At 47.7% G+C, this 21,484-nt stretch overlaps 1 protein-coding gene across 1 annotated transcript in view; it reads left to right on the top strand.

Moving 5' to 3' along the window:
* SLC5A9 (solute carrier family 5 member 9) overlaps window positions 1-11,973 on the top strand; it is a 33,224-nt gene extending 21,251 nt beyond the window's left edge. The window contains exons 13-14 of the mRNA XM_014598628.3: window positions 7,537-7,684; window positions 10,645-11,973. Coding sequence (XP_014454114.2) covers window positions 7,537-7,684; window positions 10,645-10,853 — 357 coding nt within the window. The 3' untranslated portion in view covers window positions 10,854-11,973. The remainder of the gene's footprint in view (window positions 1-7,536; window positions 7,685-10,644) is intronic.
* Window positions 11,974-21,484: the final 9,511 nt, after the last annotated feature.

The raw sequence follows: 21,484 nt of genomic DNA on the forward strand, positions 1-21,484 counted from the left end.
TGACGTGATCTCAATTGCATTGAGCAACCTGGAGTCACCGTGCAGAACTCGCTTTTACTTGCTGCATTCAAAGAGATCACGCAATGAAGTTTACGGTGTTATTTAGCATCGTCTTAAAGAGACCCTGCTGAGAAGACGAGGGATGACGGTAGACAGGAGGTAAATGTGTATGCAGCAGTTGAGGATGGCAGCAGGACAGGTTTTCTGGGTAGACCTTTTAAACAGGGTTTATGATGACACCAAACCCCTTGGACTTCAGCAATGATACAATGCTACGCAGGAGACTGTTCATTCCTCTGGAGAGCAAAGGGATTGAGATCAAGATGTTAACGTGTGAAAGGAAGGGAGGAAAGGGACGATGATGACAGGCCAGGAGGTATCAAGCCAGCAGTAGAGTTCCTTTGAGACAAATCATGAGAGTAAGGTGATTTAGTTTCATTAAGGACATCAAGCCATCAGCAAATATCATCACAAATGCCTGCTTTTGGGGCCAAAGTTGTGAGGCATTGTCATAGAAGAGTATATCACCTAGGACAAACTGGATGACCTTGAGGACTGCCACAATGAGACTGGAATAACAGGTAATAGTGAAAAATGCAAAGCTGGACACTGGACTATCATAGTTTCTTGCAGAGCACATACCCCTGCAAATAAGACATGTACCTTGTTTTGGGGAAATCAGCATGAAGAAAAAATAGATTTTTTTTTTTTTTTTTACCTAGAGCTATAGCTGTACCAAGTAGGGCTGGACCCAATCGTCAGCTCACTCACCCTCCTTTTCCTGCTCAGCCAAAAGCTGAAACTGTTGAAAACTGGCCAGATCTGCAAGTCTGAAAAGAGCTAAAAACAGGACTGTGAAATAGGAGAGAGACCCAGGCGTACCAACATCCCTGAAAGAAACTAATAGGTACTAATAGGTACCAACATCCCTGAAAGAAAGCCTAGCTTGCTTAGTGGAGTATAAAGTCCATAAAAAAAGGAGATGGTCACACATACCTTTACTCCAAAAATTAGCCTCCACAACTGTCATGATTGATTTTTCTGCCCAAAATAGAAGTGCCCCCCCCTCCCCACCCACCCACCCACCCACCCACACACACACACACACACACACACACACACACACACACACACACACACACACTTTGATTCATGCTTGACCCAAAGTTTAAAGCCAACTGACTGATCACAGCAGTGGTATTTCTATTCCACCAAGTGAAGGAGTCAATTGACTTAATGAGTCTTGGCTCTTCAAGTGCTGCCCTTTTTTATGGGCTTGATCTTTATTAGGACATGAAGCTGGTCAAGTTCCCCCCGGGAAAGGTTTGTGTGATATATAAGTAAATACGGTAATAGCAACGCTAATGTTGGCAAGGCGTGATTTCATCAGTTCGTTATGAGATGGAGAAAGCCTTGGCTGCGTGAGTCTATCACAGCGTGCTAGACCTGTGAGGTCTAGACCATGCATGAGGAGGGGACCAGACCTCCTCACATGCATCTCATGTGATGTGACCATGGGAGGAAAAAAAAACCCCAAACAAACCCCCCCCAAAACTTAGGACGTATATCAAACAAAGTATTGCCAGCAGAGGTAGATAGGGAAGTATGTATACCTACTGTGCAAGGCACTGGTGAATGCCTTTCAAGGCATCTGGCATGTTGGGTGCCATTCTTGTCACCCAGGTTTGAGAAAGACCAATTCAAACAGGGATGGGTGCGGAGAAAAGGCTACGAATAGGATGGGGAGAGTGGAGGATCTGCGAGGAGGGAAGCCTATACGAGCTGGGCATGGTTAGCTTAAAAAACTAGACTGGGGACTCTTCAACCTTTTTAGGAGCCAGCGGTGGCATCCCCAGGGCTGGAGGGCTGGGGCTGTGATCAAAGCGGTCCATTGGGGTGCACTGCCAGGCAAACAGTGCTCTGTGGCCCACATGATCCCACTGCAGTCCCTAGTGGAGTTTTCTCCAGTGTGGAGTCAGGCCCAGGACTATGGCAAGGTGGTGACCTGAGGTGGGAAAGCAAGGGCTAAATCCTGGCTGACTTACACATCCTGAAACACGACTTACTTATATAGGTGGTAATAGCCCTTCCTAGTCTGGACAGTGCTTAATTTGGGACATGGCGGGGATAGAGTCAAACCACACCTCGGGGCGAGGAGCTGCTAAAACCCAGGTCTCTTGCTTCCTGGGTCAGTGCCCTGGCTGTTGGGCTAAAAGAGGGCAAGCGTTCGCCCCAATACTCCCTTTTCTTTCTGCCATGTGCGGACATACCTGGCAGCACTATTCTACCCCAGGTGGGAATAGCATCCAAATTGTGTGAAAGTGCCAAAAATGGCCCTTCCTGTCTCTGAGAGTGTCTCCTGGGCTTGCAGAAGTGGCAGAGGATTCGCCTTAAGTGCCTGGCTGTGACTCACATACCCAGATGCCCTTGACATTTAGTCGTTCACCTGGCAGGACTCTGAGCAGCTGAACTTACTCTGCAAAGAAACCTTATGTCTTCTACCAAGGCCCCACTCCGCCAGTCCCGCAGGCAGGCAGGATGCATCGAGCACTGACAGGGGAGTCAGGATGCCTAAATTTGCTGCTTCCCTGCTGTGCGATTCAAGGCAGAATTTCCCACTTAGGAGGCAAAATAAGGATTTCCACCCTCTACATGCTTTGAGATCTGCTCATTAAAGACATGGTATAGGAGCAAGGCTTTATTATAACCATTCTGCCCAGTGAGAGGATCCGTGCCATGCTACGGGAAAGTCTATGGACCGCGCCAGCAGGTCAGATGCTCCGCCGACCCCGGGACCCCATGTACCTACCGGGACCGTACCGGGCTCCAGCTCTACCAAGTGCAACTATTGAGCACTGCTGTTCAGCCCACTTCTGCTGCTTTGCACCAGTTGAGGCTCCAGACCTTGCATCTTTAAATATTGAATCTTTGCTTTGCAGATAGCAAATGGGTAGCAGGGAAAAGAGCGATTTGTATCTGATGTTGGAGTGGTACGGTTAATGTGCTGAGCTCTGAAATGAATTACACTCCAAGAACTGCAAGCAGTAGCATTTTTTCCTGCTGTTTTGGACACTCTCACATCCCCGCGGTGATTGATGCTGTGTTGGAAAACAAATATGCAAGGAATTTGTTTGGTATGCTCCAGAGTTCATATGTCTTCATTGTAGGTAGTCCATATTGTGTCACGCCGTCCTTGAAAACCCTGCAAAAGAGCTTACAATTAAATTTGAGACTGTGAAGCTGAAACACAACTGTCAGGTGCCAGATGGCATTTTGGAACGGAAGGATTTATTTCTAGTTTGCAAAAGGGAAACTTTGCCGAGCTCTCGCACACTCTCGTGTCCAAGGAGAACGCAGACGGGGAAAGGGAAGGCGGCTGCGCCTCGTTGCAGAGTGTTGCTCCGTCACCTTACTGCCATGTGGCGAGGCCACCTGCCACATTGCCAGGGTCTCATGATGGAGCAGGAGAGGGGGCTTCAGAGCATGAGACCAGTGCATGAGGAGGAATGGTCCCCACGGTGCTGAATTCCTGTAGGATTGAGTCAGTGGAAGCTGGAAGCTCCTGTGAAAATCAAGCCTTAGGGAAGATACAAGGCAAGGATGAACCCACTCCAGAGCCGAGCACTCTGGGACCGTGAAGTTGTGCAAAGTAGGTCCAGGAGCTGACTCCTTTCCTCCCAAACCTCTGCCTGCAGCTGTCTCCCAAAGCAGGAGGCTGGAGGGAGGAAGGGGTGTGCCAACTCAATGTGACAACGATGCAGGGCAGATCCACCCAGAGAAACATCCGCCACTCCCCCTCCGTCCCAGAGTGCCTTTGGTGCACACGCCTTTAGGATGGAAGGAGGGATTCGTAGGGGCTCCATTGCCTCCGATGAAGGGGCACGTATGCACCAGAGAGCATGCTCCTCTCCCTAACGTTGGACTTAAAGCATTAGTAGTGCTGGCTGAATTGCTGGTTTCTACTCGTTGTCCCCTGGCAGGTCACTCCGTCATAGGGGGAAGCATTTTCAGGCTGTGTAGTCTCCTGCTGAGTTTAATCGAGCTCAGGTCATGGTTTTCCCACCTCCCTGTCGAGCATGGGATTGATCTCAAAGCACTTTTCAAGGGCCGGCAACTCTTATTCTCGTTCTGGTGCTGATGGAGAAACCAAGGAGCGGGAAAAGGCCAGGCCTGGCCACAGTCTGCTATTCTCACTGCGGGCGACCAGTCGCATAGGCCATTGGCAGTCACCAGCATTTCCCATGGAGCTGGTCCTATCTAACCCCACCCCAAACTCTTCTAGTGGACAATAACCATGACCCATCCCCTTGGGCACCCTCTATCATCACCTCCCCAAACTCCTGAACATCCACCTGCACGTGGGTGCGCAGCCCGCAGGCGATGGGGCTATCCCGCGCTTGTGGCTATAACAAAAAGACCATGTAGCAATCCTCAGTCCTTTTGCTCTTGAACTGCTTCTATCCAGAGATCTTGCCTGTCTTCAGGACTGAAGCTAATTCGTTATGCAGTCCAGCGCGCCCTGTTCCTCCGACCTTGTGTGTTTCTGTGTCAAATACTTTCCTGAGGTCCAAGCAAATTATGTTAATAATATCCCCCCTCCCCGCAACCGGAGTCAGCATTTTTTTTTTTTTGCTTACTCCAAAATCTCAGCCCTGTTAGACACAATCTCCCTTTTGCAACGCCACATCGACGGCACTTAATGAGATCGCAGCCTCCTCTGTGTGCCACGGCCTTGTCCTTGGCTTTCAGCATTGACATCAAGCTTCAGCACTTGTCATTTCGAGGACATTTCAGGGAGCGGATAGGGCACGCTGTGAAAGTTTTACTGGAAGGAACGTGCCAGTTCCTTAATGCAAAGGCATGAGAGGGTGCAAGGGGGAAGTGGGCACTCATGCCAGCCTGTGAAAGGTGTTTCATGACACAGGGACTAAAGCTGGAAAGATTTGTTTTTTCCTGCAGCAGTTTGGTGGGAGTTAGGTGTCCCCACTACTATATGTGACCTTGACCATCTTTCCCTTTTGGGCCTTTAAAGACCCCTTCCCACTTAGGATTGCATTTCTGGAAGTAAAGGTGGAAAGTCATTGTGGGGTGTTTCTTTTCATGAGAGCCAGGACTTGATCCTCAGGGTGCATTTACATGTGCTCTTGAATGGGCATTAGCCTATTTTAATGTGCATTAAAGCATCACTGAAAAAAAACATGCTATTTAGTGAATGCACATTAAAATAGGTTAATGCACATTAACTAACGAGCACAGTTTTTAAATGACGCTTAATGTGCATGAGGCAGGCTAATGCACATTTTCCTAGTACTTCACAATGGAGAGCACTTCTACACGTCCTCCAGGGGTTGCGGGGCAGGAACAGCACTTTAATTAGAGCAGCTCCAAGAGCCACTCTAATTAAAATGCCACTGGGTCACTTGTATCAGTATCCCCGCACTTATAAATGGCGGATGGGTTGCTTGAACTAAAGCACGTTCGACAAGCTTTGGTCCAAGCACCCCTGCCACCATTTTTAAGTGCAGGGTTGCTGATACGTGAGACCCGGGAGCCTGCTGGAGCATGGCGATTGCATGATTAATAGCTTGTGTATCGGCATCCAGAGGCACTCCATTTAATGCGCATTAACTAACACACTTTAATGCACATGTAGCTGTGCCCAATAGGTATTTAACTGCCAAAATGCCTTTGAAAATCTGGCCCCCGCAGAGTGCAAAACATTCAGCTTTCCTCCAGTTTTGATGCCTAAAATTAAATCAGTATTTGGAAGAGGCCAGGTCTAAGATCAGATCTCGTAGCAAAATTCTGGTCTGAATCCCATGCTTTGGGAAACCTGACACAGAAGACAACCATTTATGTCAGGGTTAAGGAGGAAAGAGAAAGTTTTGCACCTCCTTCTCTGCCCTGAAACTTTACAGTGACATTTCCTAAATGATAAAAAAAAAAAAATTGAATCCTCAAGAAAGATGAGGATCATCAAATCAAAGTAATTTAGCACAACGTGACAAGAAAGATTAGCCCTGCCCAATGCTCATCTTGGTTGAAAATGATTTAAATAAAGCTATAAATCTTCTGGAGATTATGCAACATTTTGTGTCAGCTGGAAACTGCTGCCGAGATGTATATGTGTGTGTGTGTGTGCGCGCGCGCGTGTGTGTAAAATTAAAAAATTAAACTCATGTTCCTTTTTAAGTGACCATTTGAGAGCTGAATTTCCATTCAGGTAGAGAGGAGGAATCTGCTCCAGTGACTTTGCCAGATGCATACGCTCCTCTGTGGCTCCAGTTCCTCCTGGTCCCAGTTGTTTGCAGAGAGGTGGGAGAGGGCTCGGTGGCCTCTAGAGACAGGATGAAAAAACACTGTCCCCACTGCTGTGCTGTGTAGGAGCACGGAGCAGCAGGGTCATTGCTAAGACCTGCATCCTCACACGGCGTTAGCAGCTCCAGTGCCCTGGATCAGTGGCAGCGAATCCCCTTTAGCTTCAAGGGGCCTGGCCAATGTGTTCACAACGGAGGTTTGTTAGCGATGACCCACAACGCAGTGAGTCCCATGGTGTTAAGTCCTTAAGTGCTTTTTTGGATGTATCTCCATGGGCAGAGAGGCTGGAAGGTCGTGCTCCCTTGCATGCGCGTGCCTGGCGCCTGGCACTTTTCTGGGTTAACTGGTCACAGCCTAGTGATTAGGGCACTTTCCTGGGAGTCAAGTGATGCAAAGTCAACCACCTGAACAAGTGTTAGGGTAGGCTCTTAGGGTAAAAGATAGGTGGGTCTTCTCAACTTTCATCTCCTCCCACCACCCTCGTCCTGACTAATGCATCCATACTTACCAAGGCCCAAGGAGGCAATGGTGCAGGCCTGGCCCTGGTAAGGAGGGGACCCCCACCCCTAAAACAGTTTATGTATTTGGCTCTTTAATGCCAGATGCATCCTGGGCACGGCTGTGTATGTGGCATCCTGGCACCACTGAAGAGACCGCGATGAGCCAAGCGTTGCCTTTCTGGGCACGGGGGCACCAAAGCAGCCAGGACCATTGCAGTGCCTGATTGCAGCGCTGCAGTCAGAGCCGGCGCTGCCCAGAGACATGTTATTGTGGGGGACACTTGCTTCCTTCAGCTTGCTCAGGTCTGTGTTGAAGATGGGGATTTGGCAGATGAAAGACAAACAATCAACTAATTATCCCCTCTGTGTCTTCTACTTGCTTTGGACAGTAACCTTCCAGGTTAGGGGAAAATCACGCTTTCATCCTGCCCAAACCCACAGCTGACCCCTGGTTTCAGCCCCAAACCAGATTATGAGCACAGTGGGTGTACTTTCCAAAACAAAGTAGCCTTGCCCCGTGCAAGGAAGGTCATTTCCAAAGGGTTAAAATGCTAGAAACCAGTGCCAAGGGCGAATGGCTTAAACGAGAACCACGCCGCTGGGTCACACTTTAAGGCTACCCCGTGCTCCTGCTCCCAGCCAAAGCACATGCTCTGCTCCTCCCCTGGGAACTGCCAGATGCTAAACACCTTTGCTCTTGTGCTCTCCATCCATCCAGCTTGTGCGGCTGACCTGGTGGACTAGATACAGCAATGCTCCCGTGGTGGACCTGGAGACCCACAAACATGAGTCCACAGAGATCAACCCTTCCACGGGCGAGAATGATTTGGGGGCCGTGGACCCAGAGCCTGGACATGAACCAGGAGGTAGGTCAACCAGCTCTGCCAGCTGTGCGTGCACCCCACGTGGAGCCCCGCATGGGTGGTGTCATGGTAGGTATGAATGGAGGTCTAGCTCATTACTGGCAATGGGGCGCTGGGTCTGCAGTTGAGGTCCCCATTGAGAGAAGCCGGATCGGATTCTAGTCCAGTGGTTTCCAAATCCACTGGATATCCTTCCCTTGATGTCAAGGGGCTCAGGCTTTTGTGGAAGGGACATTAGAAAGAACCATGCAGTCAACGATGGGGTTTTTTTTGCATTTTGTCCATTAAGTTTGGGCTTATCCTCATGTGCCAACCCTCTGAATGGAGCCAAAGAGCATCTATTTCTTTTTTAAACTCCTTCCGAACGCTGGCAAGCCAGCTAGGTTGAAACCTCCCGTCTGCTCTGACAGAACAGTGGTCGGGGCCCGTTCGAGCCTGGACCGACCCAGCGCCTGCCATAAATGCCGAAGCAAGTTCCCAGAGTTTTGTGCGTTGAAACTAGGACATTGCACCGACTCGATGACCATGCAGCGCAGTACCTTTCCAGTCAATAGCTGCACCACACTATGCCTTAACGTAGGCCAAGCTGCCATAAGGCAGCACAGCGCTGCTGCAAAGAGTTGTTCAGAGCCTGGCCAACTGGCTGGTTCTGTTGAGGACGGACACTTAAAAAGCTCCTCTGCAGACTGCATGAATGCTTCATATGCTGCAAGTGGGTAGTGGGCTGTGCTTTGGGAAGCCCCTTTTTTTCAGGCACAGAAAGCTATCCAGGGGCATTTCTTGCAAGTTTGATGGTTACCAGTTATGCTAAGGTGACTTTGTGGCATGCTGACAACACAGCAGGCACGAGTGGCCCTTCACAGACACCTCCCCTAGGAGTAGAGCTATCATGGATTTCAGTGGCGCCTTTGCTTCCAGCTGCACACATTAGGGCAGTGTGGGTAGGGCCTGAATGCATTGCACAGCATCTCTCTGCTGCTTGCTGGGACCTCTCATGGGTCATATTTTGTCTCCATTGCCTTTTCAATCATTCCTGCGTCAAGTTTTTTGGTCTCTATGCAAGAGAAAGTTCCCGCTGCTGAGCGCTGCTCCATCCCAGCCACAACACTATAATCTAGCAAACTAGAAGCTACCCAGTTGGTACTATGAGCCAATGAGTCGATGATTGGATCCTCCACCTGGCTCCCTGCCTCAGTTTCCCCAGTATATGACATGGCCATGCTTCCCACCTCCCTGTAGATTAGACCTTAACCTTTAAGGATAAAAAGCACTGCCTAAAATGTAGAGAGGAAATGCCTGGGAAGGGGATAGCAAATATTTGGTAATGCAATGATAGAAATTTGAGCTAAAGAAGAGGCAAGAAGGAGCTGCTGAGAGCTGAAGCATTTCCATATTCAGAGGTTTCCTTTAGAAAAGTATCTGGCATTTGGGGTGCATATTTTGAATTTAATCTACTCAAGTCCACAAAACAGTTACCTGTCTCTGAATAAATAAATACAAGAACTGCCTTTTTGCATCACTGGCTAGGCCAAAACCAGCCTTTTCTAGGCACAATGGTCCTGTTCACGTTACAAAGAGGCAAGAGATTAAAAAGTTATTTGCCAGGTTTTAGAGGAAGTTTGGGCGGCAGTTTAGCATAGCTATTCAAGCGCATGATGTTATTTGTTTCTTATCAAGTCTTACTTTACCGGAACCACCTCATCTGCTTGTAGACGGACGTCTTGGTAATTTGGTAATTAGCACTGATGGGAAAGGAAATACAGAACACAGAAGACGACAGTTTAATGAGGTTTTTGGTAACACGTTTTTCAAGTTTTTATGACATTGTGCCTTTCACAGGAGGCTATATTTGGAAAGTGGAATATATACAATGCAAGGATGATAATTAAAAGGCATAATGCACGCAGCGCTTTACTCATGATAAACAGGATATGAGCCCCGTGACTGAGACCGCGACTGACTCGAGCTGTCACGGAGGCGGGTGAAGACAGATATGAGGCAAAATAAGAACAATATTTTTTTCCCCTTTTTAACATTTACGTTTAATGATGTTCTATTTCTTTCCCTTTTTAACATTTGCATTTAATGAGTTCCCCCCTTTATTAAGGTTAAATTTTGCAAGGCACCCTCTGCCTGAGCCTAGACGGGCAGATGAAAGCTGAGAGCTGATAGGAGCATCTCCTGAAAAATCCTGGCCAGGTTGTTGTTTCATGCCAGCTTTTTGCCGACATGGCCATTGACTTGGGTCACTCACCTGGAGATACTCAATGTCTGACAAAGAGGCTGAGCCCTCTATTCAAGCGGTGGGCTCCCAGAAATTCAACAATGCAGTCTTTCCTGCCCAAGTGCAGGCTGGACCTGATGAGCTGTAAGGTCCCTTCCAGCCCCCAACAACCACGAAACATGAAGTTCAACAACTTACGTAGCCTCTTTCTGCCTCCATTTCTATATTGCTGTTTCTATAGCCAAGCTGGGGGCAAAAGCAACACGTAGAATAGACCAAGCACTATTGAAAGGCCCTCGCTGCCAGGCTCAATCATTCCCTGCATGTAAAATGGTCATTGCTGTTTCAAAAGAGCTTGACCGGTGCATCAAATCCCATTCTTAGAAGAACTAATGAGGGAGGCTTATTCACAGCAATATGCTCTTTGAGGAGGAAAATGTTTGAGCCACACAGCCACCATGGTGCTCAGACTGTCCATTTTGCTTGTCAAAGTGTTGAAAGAAAAAGCCTTTCCTGAGCTTTAAGCCATTGGCTCCTTGACCAGCAATCAGAGGAGAGGGGGAATAACTCTCTGCCATGGAGAACGTGGCTGAGTATGATGGCTTTCCACCCCAGACCCCCTCCAGCGGCAGTGTTTGCACCTGGGTTGCGTGGTCTGTGTGTTGGGTATTAGGCCGTGGGGAGGCGAGCAGGATAACCCAGGGTATGGATGCCCTCTCTCTGCATTTGTTCCCTGCAGCAGCGGAGATGCCGTGCTGGAAGAAGACATACTTTTGGTTCTGTGGGATGTCTGCCAACTCAACGCCCACCTTGACCAGGGAAGAGAGAGCAGCCCAAGAGCAGAAACTCACCAGCATCGTAGAGAAGCCCCTGTGGAAGACAGTTTGTAATGTAAACGCTTTGCTCTTGCTGGTTATCAATGTGTTTCTCTGGGGATATTTCGGCTGAGGTGGGAGCCGGGGCTGCAGACAGTCTTCAACCTACTTGGCTTTGATTCAGCACCACTACGGATGCAAACTGAAAAGAACAAATTAACCTCCTCCTCCTCCTCTTCACCCCAGCCTGGAGCCAGTAGGCGACGAAGACAACAGACTGGCCCTTAGGCTCTAGCACGCTTCTTGTGCAACTTCCGATAATGCACTGGTTGTAGGAAAAGGTTTTAGCCCCATGGATTTCCCACGGGGAACAATAAAGCCCAGTGTGACCCGGATTCAGAACCAAATCAGCCTCAGCATTCGGGGGTTTTCAGGGCAGGATTTGACTCAACTCAAAAAGCAGGAGTCAACGATGAGGCTTAGAGCCAAGCTCGGTTCAAAGGAAAGCTCGGGGGTTATTCGATTCTGGAGGCGTTAGCTCAGGCCAACATCTGGTGCCTTGGCCTGTTCTCTTCTTTATGCTGGTTTTACCTGTGGCCTTAGTGGATTTATTTCTGATTTCCAGTGATAGGCAGGGCAAGAGACTCAGACCAGGGTCATTACTATAGCAAACAAGAAAATTCCCATTACAACCTCCATGACCACCTTGCTGCCCCATATCAGCGTTATGGGCGATCCCCATATGGACCAATGAAAAGACCTATGTCTGCCCATCAAGCCACCAGCACAGTCCCTATAAGCAAGCCCTGAATGGTGGCCCAGGCATGGATTTCATCCCTTGTCTTCAGACTGCTCCGACGCACATTGTAGGTATTGGACCCTTCCACGACTGAACATCCAGGCTAAGACTTAGCTCCGCATTGTGAGCGGGACAGCCTCTTAACCAACCAGAGACACCTCCAGGTTAGCCTATCAAAACAACTCTAGATTATGTGTTAGCCTATCAAAAACAACCCTAAGGTATGTGTCAGCCAACCACAAAGAATAGCTGGATCAGCCAAGCAGAGAGAACCCAAAGGTCCAAGGGTTGCCTGCAAATATCATTTTCAATATCTATAGGGTACAACTGAGTCATGTCTTTCCACTCCTGAGGGACCATACTGCCTCCATGGTCGTGCCTGGACCACTATTTATGCATTGAACCGATGTTGCCTTTTAACAGTGTTAGCAGCAATAAAAGACCTTTAAAAATAGTGAAGTACTATTTAAGGTTATTTTTATAAGGGGTTATTTACATCGCAGTAACGCGTGAAGGCCCCCCCACAGCCCAGGTCCTCACAGTGCTGGATGCTCCACAGTAAATGACAAGCTTTGCCCCCACGCTCCATAGACCTGGTCCTTTATGCATGCCCAGATGCTCTCCAGTCTTGACAGGGATGAGTTGAGCACCATGTATCGCAAGTCTAAGCCTGATCATGCTCTACCAACAAGGTGTTGCTCTGCTCAGATGCCTTAAGACGTCCACTTTGTCCACCATGTCAACTTTGTGCCAGCGGGATGAAGCTACCATGCTCCTTGCTAATACCACCACAGCTTCCTCTGGGACTGTTTCCTTTCAAACCATAGCATTGCGATTGCAGCACTCGCTCACGGAAGTGAGAGACTTTGACTTCTCTCCCTTCTATGCCTATAGGGATTTGTTGTGACTATTGCTTCCTAAACGTTTCTTTAACCACCAGCCTGTAGGCTGTTTTGGTTTTTTGGGTTTATTTTTTTTTGGTGGGGGTAGGGGGGACATTGGCCAGATGAGTACCCTAACCGCTAGGCTTTAGTCAGGCTCACTTTCCGTCCCTCCTTCTCTTTGACCTAGTGAATGCTGTGCTGCACAATGGGCCCAACGTCAACCGAAGGCGGCCTACAGTAACCTCTAACGTGGTGGTCAGGGTCCTCTCTTGAGATGTGAGAGGCATGGATTTGCACCCTATCAGGCAGAGGAAGGAACAAAACCCAACACACATAAGTCTCTCACTTGGGAGGAGGGTTGGGTAGGCACCTCGCTTCAGGTCTTTTATTGGATCTAGAGCTTGTAGACTTAAGCATTTGGTGATGAGACCTGGCAGATGGATGAAACTTGCCCAGCTGGGGGGAGGTGGTCAGAGAGGGTGAGAAATAACAACAGAGGGTGAAATTTTGGCCACAGCAAAGTCAGCAGTAAAACTTCCCTTGTCTTCCATGGGGTCCGGGTTTCAACAGGACGGCTAAGAACCGGGCACATGCCTGATTAGGAACAGCACCAGCTGCTTCTCACCCGGCTGGCCACTATCAGACAGCCTAGCCCACCTACAAGCCTGGGCATAGGCCATTCCTCCTCGGTACCAAGACTCTCAGGTGGAAAGCGTACGGTCCCTGGCTTTTTAAAAACATGCAGGTTTTTAATGCTTCCCTCCCAAAAGAGGAGGCTTACCTTGCCTTTCCTTTAAGCATCCGGCAGCAAATGTGGCCACTTATACAGCCAGGTGGTCTCCTGGGCTGCCCTGCTTCATGCAGGAGGGAAGGCTTGGGCTTTTGCCTTTCATTTTGAAATGAGCCAGGGGGTGGCTTCATCTGGCCATGCTGTGCAGGCGGCCCAGCCTGGCGTCCCCACCCCACGGGGCCGAGTGCAGAGCTCTGTTTCTTCCCTTGCACAGACAAGCGTGCAATGTTTGCTCTATGGAATTGGCCAGCCTTAATAAGCAGCTGTGTGGCCAGCTGTCTCCCGCTAGGGAATCTGGAACATCAGCCCTGGGCTTCATCTAGCATTGTGATGGCCTCTTGCTGAGTGCCAGCTCCTCATCCGATCCAAATCGCTTTACATTGCAGTAGCAGAGGGAGGGGGAGTCTGTTGTTGCTGCCATGAAATAATACCATCCTTCACCTTCTGAAGGGGAGAGTGATGCAAAAGTACTTTCCAAGTACTTTTGGTGTTGGTATGCAACCAACACATGCATACATATCCATAGCTTCCCAGTTTATCATCCACCTAATGGACCAGGATACCTTCAGCTTCATGGTCCTGCCAAGACATATTAAATAATTTGGAGGAAAGTACTTTTGCAATAGCGATAAAAGATCTTGGTCTTACTAAAAACTGGAGGAAAGACTGCACCCTCCCCTTGCAGTACAACTGAGTGCCACGTTTCCTACCATAACTGTTTTACACTGGCTGGTGTGTGCTGTGCAGTGCCTGGTACTCAGCATAAACTGAGATGAAGACAAGTTAAGCAAAGCTGTAATTCAGATGTCGCCACATAAAGAAAGAAATGTAAGAGTGGGGAAATGCCAAGGGATTCTCTCAGGCTACATTGGCCAAGATGGCGTGTGTGTGCTTATAAGACATCACATGCTGCCCAGAAGTTGCACGGGATAATTAGGACTATACCTCCAAGACATCATCTGCACCTCAGTTCAGGGCCAGCACCTCTGGGGAAGGAAGAGTGATTAGGTAACTTTTCTGGACAGGTCTCATAGGAGGGAAAAAATCCTGTGGATCTTAATAGGGACCAAATCAAAGCAATGCCACAGACATCGCCATGCTCAAAAAGCCCTTCTTGGAGAGAAACATGGGACTTAAGGAGAACGGATCAGGAATTTGCCACACATGTGAACATGTACACAGGAACATTTCTGATTCTCCAGAAGGGAAACAGAAAATTTCGATTTGCCCCTGACCCTTCTTTCAGGCCTGATCGATTCAAATTGGACTGGTTCACTTGGATGAATGGACCCAAGGGTTTGATCAGGTTGACCTGATCTGAGACCAGCTGCATTTCTCCATCTATGCATTGGAGATAGGAACTGCTGCTCTCACGTGACATGGTCTCTTTTGCAGACCAGACTTCATTTCCCATAAGGAAATGTGGTTTCGCTTCTGGCTACACTATGTGATGTATCATGGGATATGTAGTCTAACCACAGGAGCATCAGGCTCCCAAACGACACCAGGCCATTTACCCCAAAGGCAAGTGCCATCTTAAGACCACGTGTCCTGAGTCGGTTCAAACTACTTCATTTTTGGAAGTCACCAGGAACCGACGTGAGTCTGCTTTTGGAAAGCACCGTGTTAAATATGCCCTTTGCATGTGAATGCTGTTTCCAATCATTCAGCTTCCTCTCCCTCTTCCACTTACGTTATTCTCCGTCTCACCTTCCCTCTTTCCATCTCAACCTTTTCCCCATCACTCAACTGTCTCTCTTTTTCCATCATTGTTCTTCTCCACTTTTTTGGCTCCAGTAATCCCAGTGCTCATCTGTCCTGGTCGCCCCCTTGAAGCCTGCTGTTACGCTCTCCCGCTCCTCCCCTCTGTGATCTGCGATTCTCAACAATTCAGTATGCAACCAACACATGCATCTATGCGCTATGCCTAATGCCATGAGGTTCTTGGATACATTCATAGCTTCCCACAGTTTATCCATCCACCCAGTGGACCAGGATACCTTCGGTTTGTGGTGCTGCCAAAACGTACTAAATAATTTGGAGGAAAGTACTTTTGCAAACACCAATACTGCTATGCAAGTCCAGAGCCCTCCTCATACGTTTGAGGAAGGCAAAACTCCCAAGAGCACCTTAAAGGTGGCACAACAGTTAGGCTGATACAAGTAAGACTGGAAAATTTAGCAAAGTGAGAGAATCCAATTTACCGCAAGCACTAGTGACATTCATATGCCGTGACTGTGCAGAGACTGGTCTGCCAACGTGCCGTGCATCCAACAACGCCACGATGCTTTCACGTTGTGACAAACGAAGCACATACTAGCAGGTAAAACTCTGGCAGACTTTGGAGGAGACTTCCGGGGATACAGGCTCTCACACAGGCTCACTAAAAAGGAGATCACGTAGCGCAATGGCAAATACTGAAATTGCGACTATTTTTTTGCACCTGAGACCAGAATTTCAGCTGATGTGAATGTATTTCCAAAGGAGCAATGGGGATTTAAACCAGCTCCAGCTCAGGCCCATGCAGTTATGGTCTCGTAGACTCGCCTTGTGAAGGTGTATTTAGATGTTTCAAAAATACACCTTTCTTGGTATCCCAGGAAAATGCAACAGCAAGGTAAGGGAATAGGGTCTTCAAAACACAGCAGGTTCGAGTAGGATTTAAGCAGAAAGAAGGAATGAATAAAAGAGGAGAGGCATGAAACCACACAGGGATCCACCCTGCATTAAGTTTTTATCTTCTGCGCCAGCATTTCTCAGGGAATAGTTTGTCAGCACTGCAGGACTCATACATCCTCGCTCTTCACAGCTTGTGATAAATAGCAATATCCTAACAAGAACACATCGCTTTCAGAATTGTAATTGATATACAAGTCCATTGGCAGCAGGCATTATTAATGATGCCAATACATATTTTCTTATTAATCTTCCATACTAGGCTTGTGTCTATCTGCAAATGATTATCATTCATTTTCCTGACAAATCTATCAAGATCATTCATTATTGTTCAGCAAAGGATCTTCTTTTAAACAAAGATTAATAACTTTGTGTTTTATCTGGCTGGCTGAGCAAAAGGAAATGAAATTAACAATGAACCCTACAAACATGTCACCACTTTAATTTACCGGAAAATATTTTAAAATGTTATTTAAAAATATATGCTATGGTAGGCACATTTTATTACTAAAACAGAAAAGAAACTCCATATATTTTAGTGTGACAGATAGCAAGCCAGCAAATAAGGCGCCATTTTTTCCCCCTATAGCTCTTGGCTTAGCTTTCCTAAAGAGGAAGAAAGATATGATTATACAGGTTGCTTATTGCTTTGATTCTCATAGGATCATAAGAAAGTACAACGAATTAAGGAAAATAAATGTCTTCCCATCCACCGAGACTTCAACAATGCCCCTCACCATCACCTGAAGTCATACATGCCCTTCTGGATCCACACCCTTAACTTTCACAAATGTGACTTCCACCCTGATGAAGCCTGGAAAACCAAATGGAGCTCATAAGAGGTCCCAAATAAACATCCTGTGATAGATCCAATGCAGAAGGGTCCCTGGCTTTGATCTCCCGTGATGTTCATGGGCAACTCCAAATTTTATCCTCACAAACAACTGCAGATACTTGATGCACAAATGGAAAATTAAAAACTCTCCAGTGAGAGATTGCGGTCACCCAGAACAGAACAGGTAACGACTCAATGTCTGATCCACAAATAGGAAGGAGGTTTCACAGAGATACACTCTGATGTTCCTGATGCAATTGTCTGGCTTGACCATCTCAATATAAAATTTAAGTTGCTCTTCTATATCTATATCAGCCATATGAAAGAAGAAAATAGGGAAGGAGGGCCAGAAGAGACCTCACAAGGTCATCTAGTCCAGCCCCCTGCTCAAAGCAGGATCAGTCCTGATTGAACCATCCCAGCTAAGCACCTGCCTAACCTACTCTTGAAAACCTCCAAGACTGGAAGGTCCACATCTCTATTCCAATCTTAGCTCACGCATAATCAGAAAGTGCCTCCTAATCTGCAACCTAAATCACCCCTGCTGCAGCTTGAGGCCATTTCTCCTAGCCCTGTCCCACATGGCCATAGAGAAAAGCCCATCTCCATCCCCTCTGCAATCACCTGTCAGGTATTTGAAGACTGGGATCAAATCCTTCACCAGTCTTCTCTTCTCCAGACTAAGCAACCCTAGCTCAGCCTTTCCTCATAAGTCATACTTCCCAGGCCCTTCATCACTCATGTCACTCTCCACACTTTCCAATCTGCCCACATACCTTTTGAAGTCTATGGTCCCAAACTGAACTTGGGGTAAATAAGATGAGAAAGAGATGAGATTGCTGCAGGGACCCAGGATGATCTCCCACTGGGGACTCAAAAATGACAGTAAAAAATTATGCTCCCTTGGTCCCAACCCCTCCTTCGGACCCGACGCCTGCTTCATTTTAGCTTCTCCTTTCCATAGAATTGCTCAAGATGCTTAAAAGTCAGGCACTTGTGTCTGCATTTTGCAGGACTGGAGCCCTGTTTGGAGCAAATGTCCCCCTGAAGGGGGGGAAGAAAAGAGGCTTCCTCATGCCAGGTAGAGCTCTGCTCTGTTAGGATACAGTCAAATCAGCCAGGGCCACTTCTGATGTCAGTAGTATCCGAGCCCCTCACAACCTACCCAAACCACTCCACCAACGGGAGAGCCAAGAGAGAAGCTACTTGTGTGATGTGCAAAGGCCACTGAAGTCCACCTGCCTAGTTTCCATCCAGCTTTAAAAGTTGTCATACATTTCCAAGCACTAACTTTGTAGCTGGTTGGCTCTTTTCCAGCAGAATGGACATTTTTATGGCTGGATACTTAGTTCGCACGTGTAGCCAGGCTAGATTTATTGCAGCATTAACCAGTTGATTGCAGAATATATGTCATTTGCAGCAGGGGCTTAAGCCCCATTTTTTTTTTTTTTTTTAAAGAAAAAAGACCTGCTGCTCAATGCCGGAGGCAATGAAGGCACTCTGCTCAGGATAGAAAGGTTAGCACATTGAAGGGTCTGCTGGCGTAACCGAGCGAGTTCACACACAAATGGGCATCAGAAACCTCCAGCCTTGATTGATTCCACCTTGAGAGACCCAGCAGTGGTGGCACCAGCTAGTGGGGCAAGGCAGCTACCACCAAGGTGCCTCGGCCCCTCTCCTATTCCCATACCCAGCGTTTCCCTCCTGGCTAGCTCCAGTAGATCCTGAAATCCCTCCTTCAGGTGCCAGCCTCCCCCTTCACACCTTTTACAGGGAGCAGGGGCACTTAAAGTGGCTGGAAACCCCAGGGAGCTGCAAGTCACCTCTCTGTTTCGCATCATGATGCTGCAGAGAACATGCCTTGAGATCTTCAATTGTCTTGGGCCCAGACAATTGAAGACCTCAAGACATGTTCTCTGCAGCATCATGTTGCTGATTCCTCTTTGATTTCATCACAAAAGTACGGAGCATTAGCAACACCCCTGAGACGACGTGGGCATGCCACTCAGCATCAGCTGCAGCATTTACAAGGTGGACTGCCTTTGCAAAGTGCTCGGCGGGCACTCCGGTTCAGTCAGAGGGAGACCTGGACCTGTGAGGTGAAAGGTGAGACACTGCAGTGACTAGACCAGTGAAAAAGTACCCATCCCTCTCCTTGCTTCAGTTCTTCTACATCCTATTTTAATAGGGACAAATTAGCAATGGACAAAAATGAACCCAAATGCCTATCTCCTGTATTACAACAGCCCCCACTGAGATGGGATTGTACAGTTATGTTAAGCACAGTGTTCAGACTAAGCCCTTGCCCCCTACTCTAGACTAGACAGACCCATGTGTGGAAGAGGAAATGCACGGGAGGTAGCTTGTCCAACATCACCCAGGAGGTCAATGCCAGAACTGGGAGCAAGACCTGGGCTTCTCCAACTCCAAACCAAGCACCCCTGTCAGTAGACCATGCTTCAGCCTCTGCAGAACTGCCTGCAAGAGGAAGGCAAAGGCAAAACTCCAGCAGCTCCAGAGCCAGTGGGCATATATGGTACAGGAGATGCTCCTCGTGCATGGCAATATGCTGAGCATGAGGACAGCAGAGCTCTCTCCTTGGGGGCTGCTGAAGTGAACAGGAAAACAACCGTGGACATTAGTGCAGGAAGATGGGTGTGTTGCCTCCTTTTTGCAAGGACCTTCCTGTCTTTCTCATGTCTATTCCTTTTATTTTTTTTTTTTGGATATGGTTGGGGAAGGCAGCTGATGGGATCTGGTTGACTTTGGAAGAAAGGGATGCTTTGATAGTGGGTTGGTAGCAGCCTCTTAACTGGCAGGCGTAGAGGAGTACCGAATGCCTCTGCTCTTCCCACCTTCCCTGGACTGGATGAGCAGGGCATTCCCAGGAGAACGGGGTATGAAAACATTGTGGCTGCAGAGCTTATAGCCTGGCCCAAAGAGGGTCTTTGAAGGAGACCTGTGGAGCATTCAAGTGACCAGTTGGACATCCTTTATCTTCAAGGCACATGGTGGTGCTGGGTGCAATTGGTCCATTGCCCTATCAGTGCAATTGGTCCAGTGGCCTAGGTGCAATTGGTGCGGTACCGTCCATGCAGAATCGTGCCCACATGGCAGGTGTTCTTGCGTTCCCATTTTTGATCTTCCCATCCTCTAGCAGATCTCCAAGTCTGGAGGCTTTCCCTGACATCAGAGCTCCAACCTCCCTTCTCGTGGTGCCTTGACCTGTTGGGATCGTTAGAGCCAGAAAGGGTTACTGTTTTCAAGTGGGACCGTGAACCCCACAGGAATTCATTTATAGTCAGACCAGAAGTAGGGAGAGTAACTCTGTCCATAAGGAAAATACGGGATTTTTTTTCAGTAGCATGATTGAAGGGGGGCAACTAGGGCAGCAGTCGCAGGTGTTACCTTTTGGGCTGGGAGAGAAAGTGCAAAAATACCGGCTGTAGCTGCTAGTGCACCAGCCACGCTGCCCAGGATGAAAAGCTGCCCGTTATGTCTGGATTTTGTGTGTGCGTGCTGTCAGTAGAAAGCAAAGCACTTGCCACCAGTCCAGTGTTTTCCCTTCCCTTCTTCCTGGGAGGCGAGGGGCAGTTAAAACCGCTCTGAATTATGTATTCAACGAGTTTCTCCTACAGATAATAAGATTGCTTCTTACCTTCTGTGTATTCACCGTATTGCACCGAGATGCCACATGGCAACTGCAGCAGGTAGAGGTTAGAAGGGTTATTTTTTGTCTTGGGTTTAGATCATTGCTTCAAAGTGCTGACATATTAGCAAGAGACTTTCAGAGTGTGTTTCTGCCCATCTCAGAGGAACAACAAAACACACACCACTTAAATTGGCTGGTGTTTAACTATACACTTCATTTCTACATAACTAAGCCTACACTTTCATCTTCCAAAGAGATTTAAAAAAAGGGTGTGTGGGGGGGAGCTGCAAAACTGCTAACGCCGAAAGAGCACGGCCCTTTTCAATCTATAAAACAAACAAGAAAAGTGGAACAGGAGTGGATGCAGAGTTGAATTCAACTAGCTGGGAGGGGGAAAGAAAAAGAAAAAGGAAAGAAAAAAAGTAAGCAGCTACTTTCGTTAATTGGGGCAATATTTTAATTCGGTCAATGAAAACTATGCATGGCCCAGGAATCAGAGTTCAAATGAGTTGTCTCCGTTGACTGTTGTGTGAGATTCTTGAATGATTAGTCTTAATTAGCGTGGATCGTTAATAACCGCTTTGGTTGTTAGGATTGCAATGATCTCGCAAGGCCGCGGCTTCCTTGAGTTGCTTATGTGATTTCCCAACCTTAACTCCGATGTCTGAAGCTCTTTCTAGGAAGACTATACAGCTATTGTACAGGGCTTTTTACTGGTGCATGCCCAGATTGTAAGTTAATAGGCCATTATGACGAGCTACTCTCATCTCTTGTCTAACACAGGTCATAGCACCTCTTCCAGTAATACCTCCACTGGGCCCATATCTTCAGCCCATATCGTCTAAACACACTTCTAGTCTTGGAATAGAGCAGGCGATGTGAGGAACATCCCACAAAGTGCCTGGATGAGCTGTTCCTATGGTTAATGACCCTGCTTTTAACAATTTGGGCCCAATCTCTGGTCTGAATTTGTCTAGCTTCAGCTGCCAACAACTGGGTTTTCATGCTCCCTTGCTGCTATGTTAAAAGGCTATAAAAATATCCCAAATAATTACATAAGGATGCTATACAAAGGGAATGTATAGATACAAAATGAAGTGAGGTTGCTTAGCACAAAGTGAGCCAGTA

This window comes from Alligator mississippiensis, chromosome 5 (assembly GCF_030867095.1).
Source record: "Alligator mississippiensis isolate rAllMis1 chromosome 5, rAllMis1, whole genome shotgun sequence".
Classification (NCBI taxonomy): Eukaryota; Metazoa; Chordata; order Crocodylia; family Alligatoridae; genus Alligator; species Alligator mississippiensis.